The sequence below is a fragment of the Helobdella robusta genome (genome assembly GCF_000326865.2).
Source record: "Helobdella robusta unplaced genomic scaffold HELROscaffold_3, whole genome shotgun sequence".
In the NCBI taxonomy this organism is placed as follows: domain Eukaryota; kingdom Metazoa; phylum Annelida; class Clitellata; order Rhynchobdellida; family Glossiphoniidae; genus Helobdella; species Helobdella robusta.
In genome coordinates this window covers 8,240,177-8,248,877 of record NW_008704501.1, presented here as the reverse complement: position 1 = coordinate 8,248,877, position 8,701 = coordinate 8,240,177, and the positions used below count along the sequence as shown (strand labels likewise).

The following is an 8,701-nucleotide window of genomic DNA, read 5'->3' as shown; positions in this document are numbered from 1 at the left end:
CCAGCCAGTCAGAAACTCATCTACCAATCAGCCAATCAACAACTTACTTCACCAGCCAATCAAAACTAAACACCTAACAGACATCAGCACGCCAAATCATTTTTAAAATGAAACTTTATCAATAAATTATCAAGCAAAAGACCCTTCCAAAACTCCGACCGTAACCTTCAAACAATCTAAAAATAACCTCTAACTTTGAAAAAAAATGAATACAAAACCATCTTCAAACACAACCGAATCTCGCATTCTTCCGACAAAAGTTGACCCTGTAAAATGGCTAGCCTGGTCAGACTGGACCCCCTGTTCAACTTCCTGTGGAGATGGGGCGATGCTGCGGACCCGGTCGTGTGCCATTAACATCGGTTGTGAGGGTATCGATCACGAATATGTTAGCTGTTATAATCCGCCATGCACAGAGTCAAAGCCATATCACGGTATTTTGAATTTGTTGGTTTTTCTCGAGCTGGTCGGTATTTTTTGTTTTATTTTGAAAATATTTGTAGAGAAATGTTACTAATAGTAATTTAATATTTATTTGAGATAATTTTAAACAAAAATACCACAATATTTTTAATGATTAAAATTTTCTATAAAAAATATTTCCAGACGCAAAATTCATGGCAATTGGTGTTGTGGTCCTCATAAACATATCCATGTTATGCTGCATCACCATCCCTTACTTGTACGTTGTCGTCATCAGCGTCGTCATCATCAGCCTATCACAACTATCATCTAGTATCATCTAGAGCAGGGGTGGGCAAACTTTTGGCTGTGAGGGCCACATTGAGAACTATTTTATCTTTAAAGAGCCGCATATGTACTTAAATAGCAATTTTTTCCAATCCGGGGGAGAATTTTTTAAAAATTTGTGGCTCCTTTTTTTGGTCATAATGTCTGGCTGGCGACCTTTTTATGGGGTTAGGCCATGCGGGCTGCATAAATTAACTTCGCCGTAGTTTGCCCACCCCTGATCTAGTATCATCTAGTATCATCTAGTATCATCTGGTATCATATGGTACCATCAGGTATCATCTAGTATCATCTAGTACCATCTGATATCATCTAGTACTATCTAGTACCATCTAGTATCATCTGGTATCTTTTGGTATCATCTAGTACCATCTAGTATCATCTGGTATCATCATCCTTCTCTCTATTATTTATCTTCGTATCATCGTCAAGAACGTCATTACGGTCATTTGTTTATAAAATGTTCATAAAAATTTTCTCATATTCATAATTTTAATTGTATCAAAATTAATTATTTAAATGGATTATATTTCAATTTGATTCAAATAATGAACAGTTATTAATCTTGTGTAAAAAAAAAATAATTTCAACAGCAAACGTAGAAAAGTCAATCAACCATCTCTATACCAGCCGCCACCAAATCAACAAACCCAGCAGCAACTGCCGTCAATTACGTTACCACAAGAATTATACCGACAACACGAGCCCGGTTCTCATTACTCGCAATACCGAAATGAGTCCAACCCTCATGATACCGACTCCTCGATGAGTAAACTCGATTACGACTATGTAGCTAGCCCGTACGTTAAAACATCAGATGATAAAACAACTCAACAGTCGGTGAAGAATTTAAAAACCGATTCATTACGCGATAATACCGACATAATCGATTCAAAAAATACCGATAAGTCGCTTGATCAAAACCTTTCACCAAGAATCGTTCATTCAAATCCGGATAAGTTAGGAACCGATATAAAACAGCAGAAAGTTACACAAGCAAATTCGAGTCCAGCTATTTTACATAAAACAATCATGCAAACTGATAAAAAATCACTGGTACAACATAGTTCAAAACCGGATATAAACGAACATTTGGAATTGCTATCTCTGAATTTAATTTCAACTTCTCAAAATGAGCAAACAACCGAAGATTGCAATCGACAACATCCATTTGAAATGGGTGATTCCATACAAATAATCAATCCTGCAATTTTGCCAGTCGACAAAACTTCAGCCAATCAGAAACAAACTTTGTCGGGTTTAGATGGGCAAGCGTTTTATCGGTACCGACCATCGAATATTGAGGCAATCAATCCTTACCGGTATAGACCGTCCATTAATGACAACCAGCACTGCAATGCAACGGAGTACAGAATGACAAAACTGTCAGAAGATAGCGCACTACAAATGTACAGACCGTCCCTGAGAGAATTTGAGAAAATAAATTACAGAACGGATCAATTAGGCTCCTTACAGTATCCTTCAGAAATATATCGACCCGATCTCAATCAAAAAGTTTGTGATTACGTATACAGACCTCCAGAACATGTCGGTATTTCGTCTCAGGATCGAATATCGTCTCGGTACCGACCAAGTATAAACGATATTTACAACAAAATCAAGCCGGATGGTAAACATGACACGTCGCCATTACTAAAATTAAATTCTTCTGTGTTAGATTCAAGCGTCCTAATCAGCGGTGGAATGGTTGAGTCCCACGGTTCATCCGGTGACGTCCTTTCCAATGATGTGCTGAAATTCAACATATCCCATCTTTTCCTGTCGAAACTTGAAAGTTTGAAAGAGAGGATGGTTGTCTCGAAGGACCAATCGGATGAAACGAAATTTGAACAGCCCTCAAAGAGTGATGAACCCGACGAACCGAGTAATTTCAATGACACCGATGCAAGAATTAACATAATTGAAAATCGTGAAGAAAGTGCCAAACATAGACGCAGTAGTCTGCCGCACTTTCGTCAAAAATTTTTTAAAGTCTTTTCAAAACATTTTACAAGAGATGTCAGACGCACACAGAACACTTCATCAACCGATACGTCCAGTGTCGAAACGATTCAGTCAGTTATAGCGGACAATTATGTCGACAAAGTTCGAAAACCATCCAATCCAACATTTACGTTAACTCCAACCGAACCTATAGTTCAACGGATGGCTTCTGAGTCGAACGATCGAGTTACCGAGTTGAACCAAGCTTCGATTGTTTTACCGATAAGAAGAGCTGGGAATCGATCACCTGATAATAGAATAACCGATTCCAAACCGATCGAATCACCGTCCTACGCAAATAAACTGAGGCCAAAAAATGTGAGTTTCGCGAAGTCATCTCAAATTAAGTACATCCCTAAAGAGCCGAGTGTTAGTGGAAGTTCGTGTAGCAACACGTGTTTGTTCTACAACCCCAATCAGATGGTCGGCACGCCAGACAACGACGACGACAACGATAGCAACTCTAACTTCTTTCCTTATCCAAGAAAACCGGTTGATGTTCCCAGTGATGGTCGGTTCGATGATGACCCGACTGGCGATCAAGTAGATAAAATGGACCACGAAGATAAAAATGACGATGATGACAAACGCGACGATAACAACGCTGATGATAGTGATGGTGGTTCAGTGAACACAAGTAGTTCTAATAAAAATAAGACAAGTGATCTGTGTTTGACAGCGAGCGAAGAGCAGAATGAAAATAAGAAAAAGAATTTGTACAACCAGTTCATTCAGAAGTTTCGATATAAACCAACCACCCCTGCAAACGTAAAAAATTTGAATGTCACAACCAGCAGTGAAAACGGAGCAAACAGAAACAACTTTAATAAGTTTAAAACCATCGAGGCTGATGTACCGAAGCCGAAAAGAGATTCGAAACGCATCAATTTCGTCGGTATATTCAAGAGGCACATCCATTTTAAAAAAGTCGAACTATCAAAACCATCTTGCTCTGACGATACTGAAACTGTTTCACTTGTTGGCGTTCACCAAAATCTAAAAAAATCGGAAACTATCAACCAATCGCGTCCATTCTACAACACATTTGAAACTAACATTCAGACGGGATGTACCGAAACTTTACCGCTAGAAAACCGAAACGTTGCCGGTATTATTCAAACACCCAACAACAAAAACAACAATCGGATCAACACATGCACGCCTTCAACAAACAACCCTTCAACTCCAATCTCCAGCTATTTGCAACCTTCCCGTTATTCAGAAAAAAATAAAGCGTTACAATACGATATGACGTCACCGATTACGTCAGAGATAACCACACCCCCCTCCGTGCAAAGCACATTCCTACTGATGGCCCCGGATAGTAGTGATGATCACCAACTGAACAGTGACGATAACAAAACTCGCGACTCGAACTTTAGAACCGTCGGCATCGATAATAGTAAAATCGGAACCGGTATAGATGAGGAACCGAGACGAAACCGGCCGATCGGTCGAAACAACGTCGGTAAGATTCGAATGAGCGAGGAAGAGATCGAGGTAATAAGATCAAGAAGGAAATTTTTAGAAGGCTCATCATCGTCAACACCATCATCATCATCGTCGTCGTCATCATCATCCTCATTGTTCTATGTTGAATCGTCTTTAACCTCTAGAAAACAATTGTAATAATAATAATAATAATAATAATAATAATAACGAGTATTATTGTCATTTTGATTTATTTATATGTAAAATAATTTTTTGACCGACCGATTTTAAAAACGCCAATGAAGGCATTATTATTATAACTCAAATATTCACACTTGATATAATCATATTTGAATTTAATTCAAATAAAAATGTTAATAAAATTTCAATCAATCAACCAACCAACCAACCAATCAACCAATCAATCAATCAATCAATCAACAAATCAGTCAATCATTTAATCAGCCAGCTAACCAACCAACCAATAAAACATTGTATCTTATTCATTCAATCAATCAAACGCTCATGCACTAGTTTCTTGATTCCTTCACTAATTTATTCATTCGTTCGTTCATTCATTCATTCATTCAGTCATTCATTCATTCATTCACACTCATTCAATCCATCCACTAATTTTTCCTCTTCAATTCACTAATCCGTCCGATGCATTGGAGGCTATCTTTTTCAACGTAATCACTCTTACTACGGAGGAGATAATATCATGAAAATAATTTAATTAAAATTGAAACTAATAAACAACAACAACAACAGCAACAACAACAATAACAACAACAATAATAAAAAGAAGAACACAAACATATTTATAAGGTGCAGTGGCAGTCTAAACCGCCCATCAGATGGGCAGTTTTGAAGGATGTGTTGGGCGTATGTACGTACGTCTGGTTCGTAACTGGACTGTGGTGGGTGGTCAAGATGATGATGATGATGGTTACAAGGATGGTTATAATGACGATGATGATTTTAATGATGATGATGATGATGGTTATAATGATGATGATGATGATGGTTATAATTACGATGATGATGGTTATAATGATGATGATGATGGTTATAATGACGATTGTAATGGTTATAATGGTTATGATGATGATGATGTTGAGTGCTGTGATAACGATGATGATAATGATGAAGGATTCCTACCCTCAATAAATGCAACTCGAACAGGGATGTGTTCTGGGCGTTGCAAAAATCCGGATTATCCGATTCCGGATCGTATTTACCGTTTCCGATCGAGTCCGTGTCCAAGAGGACTTCACACTTGGGATAATTCTAAAAAAATTATTATTTGTAGTAGTAGCAGTCGTTGTAGTAGTAGTAATAGTAGTAGTAGTGATGGTAGTAGATGCGATAAACAACATCATAATGACATTAAACTAACTCTAATAATTTCCCTAATCATAGATAAAACAGTGATGGCCGATCGGCCGGAGAGATGCGTCGAAAGTATGGAAAGCCGTTTAACGTAGGCCAGGCATCTTTGGTCGGATACGTGCCTTTTCCGCTTGTTGAACATCAGGTCGAGGCATTTTATACAAGATGGTAGGTCGGTGTTTGCGTTTGCTGTTTGTTTGTATGTTTGTTTGTATGTTTGTTTGTATGTTTGTATGTTTGTTTGTATGCTTGTTTGTTTGTATGTATGTTTGTTTGTATGTTTGTTTGTATGTATGTATGTATGTTTGTATGTGTGTGGGTGTTTGTATGTATGTTTGTATGTTTCTTTGTTTGTATGTATGTATGTATGTTTACTTGTTTGTATGTATGTATGTATGTTTACTTGTTTGTATGTATGTGTGTTTGTGCGGGTGTTTGTATGTATTATATTTTGTATGTAACAACGACAAAAACCATAACAACACAAACAATAGTTGAAGGATAGGAGGGTCTTGTAGAGATGTAGGTAAAACTTGTAAGGGTCAATGTTGAAGGCTGACCCTTGACCCAACAACAATGTCAAGGACGTTTCTATGCAGTGCAAACTTTCCCTCGTTGTCAGGTCCTGATTACGATTAATATTATTCTCTATCATCATCATCATCACCATCCTCATCATCATAATCATCATCATCATCACCATCATCATCATTATTGTTGTCTTTGCAGCTATAATCTTTATTCTCAGTTTTAATACATCTAATATTAATAATCAATCAATTAATTAATTAATCAGTCAATCGATCAATCAATCAATCAATCAATCAATCAATCAATCGATCGATTGTTCAATCAATCAATCAATCAATCAACCAATTAACCAACCAACCAATCAATCAATTGATCAAACCAAACCAACCAATCAATCAATCGACCAAACCAAACCAACCCCAGATTCAACGAGTTTAGTTAGAACGGCAAACAAATCATCAAAATATGACACGTTGATTAGATGGGCAAACCTTTATTATGATCATAATTAAATAATTAATAACAACAACATAATAAAATAATAAATTAATAATTACGCATGGAATGACTCTTGGCAAAATCAATCAACCAGCCAGTCTGCCAGCCAACCAACCAATCAATCAACCAATCAACAAGTTGACCTACTTAGCAAGTCCCGCGAGTACAGATGACAACAACTTTGAGTCGCTGGCAAGTTTCAAAATTCGAAAGTAGGTTAAAAAAACCATGCTGACTATCTCGGTGTGCTGTGTATGAAGTTGGTTCATGGAAACGAATGAATGAATGAATGAATGAATGAATGATGAATGAATGAATGAACGAATGAATCAATAAATCAACCAATCACGCAATTAAATAATCAATCAGCCAGTCAATCACTCAATTGGTTAATCATTGCCGACGAGTCATCAACCATTTAGACGATTAATCAATCATTCAATCAACCAACCAACCAACCAACCAATCAATCAACCAATCAATAAATCAATCAATCAACCAACCAATCAACCGACCAACCAACCGACCATCTTAATTTTACGCTTGGTGTTGTCTGTAACAGCCGCCTCTTCCAGTTCCTTCTCCAGCTCTTTCATTTGTTTCTTTCGCTGTGGGTGATGGTGACAGTGACGACGACGATGATGATGATGATGATGATAGTAATAATAATAATAATAATTATAACTTTTCGATCTCTCTTGGACATCATCTTCGACATCTTCCTCTTCTCCTCCATCGTCATCATCTTCTTCCTCACCTCTCCATCGTCATCACTATCTCTAGAAACTTCTTTTATCTTTAAGGATAGAAAAGTATCTAAGACCTGTATGTGTGTATGTAAGTATGTGTGTGTGTGTGTGTGTATGTGTGCGTGTGTATAACCTTGTGTGTATATGTGTATGTATGTGTGTATGTATAACCTTGTGTGTGTGTGTGTGTGTGTGTGTGTGTGTGTGTGTTTGTGTGTGTGTATGTATGCATGTATGTATAACCTTGTGTGTATGTATGTGTGTGTGTGTGAGTGTGTGTATGTATAACCTTTGGCTTGACATCAAATTTTCTGACCTTGATTGCCCGACCTATTAACCTTATGACCTATAAAATATTTTATTGAGTGTATGTGTGCGTGTGTGTGTGTGTGTGAAAGAATGAGCCAAAATTCATTCAAACATTCGTCTAGCAATTTAGAGTTTAATTTATTAGATTATTATCATTCAGCCATCCATCTACCAATTTATCATTCACTTAAGTATTCAGCCATCTACAAATCCATCATTCATTCATTCATTCATTCATTCATTCATTCATTCATTCATTCATTCATTCATTCATTCATTCATTCATTCATTCATCTATCCATCAATCAAACCTCCAAAGTGACGTCACCGACTTTATCAGCTCCGAACAACTTCTTCACAGCTTCACACGCTATGTCGCTCGTCTTTTTTATTATAGTTATAATTATAAATTATAATATTAATAATAATCATTATTATTATTATTATTACAACATCATCACCATTACCTTAGAATCGTGGTTAAACATGGATCTGACAATGATGGCGATGATCTCAACCCTGAAGTTGAACTGAGGGTGAGAGTTCAAAAGGTCACCGAGGCACTCCACTGACCTCCTCTTCAAGGTCTATTTATAGATCGGTGGGTTGGGGTATTATTATTCATTATTGTTAGTAATGAAAACAAATTTATTTTAAATAGAGAAAGAAACCTTCTTGTTTTTCAATTCGGTATCTTTGGTAACACCACAATTGACGTCATCATCATCACAATCGGCATTTCCTCCATCATTTACACGGCGGCCATTACTAGTTGATCTATTATTCTTTTTTGACTTTTTATTGAAAGAATATGTCTGACCTTTAATGAATTTTTTAAAGATTTTACACGCATAGGTTTATGCAAACAAACAAACGAACGAACGAACAAACACACACACACACACACACATACACAAATATACAGACATAAACACCTTTACAAAAGATGTCCAGTATTTCAATATACTTTTTGTAGCATGTTAGTAATGTTTCTTCTGTGCCAAACAATAGTTTGGTTTCTTTTTTCATCTGCAATC

At 36.8% G+C, this 8,701-nt stretch overlaps 2 protein-coding genes across 2 annotated transcripts; one reads left to right on the top strand and one right to left on the bottom strand.

Moving 5' to 3' along the window:
- Positions 1–205: 205 nt before the first annotated feature.
- On the top strand, positions 206–4,383 carry HELRODRAFT_161906 (hypothetical protein; the record flags this gene model as incomplete). The annotated part of the gene is made up of 3 exons (XM_009021778.1): positions 206–434; positions 607–682; positions 1,344–4,383. 3 exons carry the CDS (start codon positions 206–208, stop codon positions 4,381–4,383), a joined length of 3,345 nt encoding a protein of 1,114 aa, XP_009020026.1.
- Positions 4,384–4,493: 110 nt separating this feature from the next.
- HELRODRAFT_94691 (hypothetical protein) lies at positions 4,494–8,169 on the bottom strand. Its single transcript, XM_009021777.1, has 13 exons — positions 8,132–8,169; positions 7,976–8,047; positions 7,645–7,701; positions 7,292–7,429; positions 7,134–7,214; positions 6,754–6,854; positions 6,527–6,599; positions 6,067–6,202; positions 5,585–5,766; positions 5,347–5,475; positions 5,003–5,100; positions 4,675–4,887; positions 4,494–4,641 (listed from the first exon to the last, which is right to left on the bottom strand). The coding sequence occupies exons 1-12, from the start codon at positions 8,150–8,152 to the stop codon at positions 4,815–4,817; spliced, it is 1,161 nt and encodes a 386-aa protein (XP_009020025.1). The 5' UTR covers positions 8,153–8,169; the 3' UTR covers positions 4,494–4,641; positions 4,675–4,814.
- Positions 8,170–8,701: the final 532 nt, after the last annotated feature.

Excerpts from the sequence above, each read along its gene's own strand:
- HELRODRAFT_94691 (XM_009021777.1), bottom strand. The coding sequence starts at position 8,152 with ATGTTTAACCACGATTCTAAG. Across the intron at positions 6,203-6,526 it reads CTAAACTCGTTGAATCTGGG|GACCTGACAACGAGGGAAAG; the intron begins GTTGGTTTGGTT and ends AATCGTAATCAG. Across the intron at positions 4,888-5,002 it reads CCACTGCACCTTATAAATAT|TAAGAGTGATTACGTTGAAA; the intron begins GTTTGTGTTCTT and ends TCTCCTCCGTAG.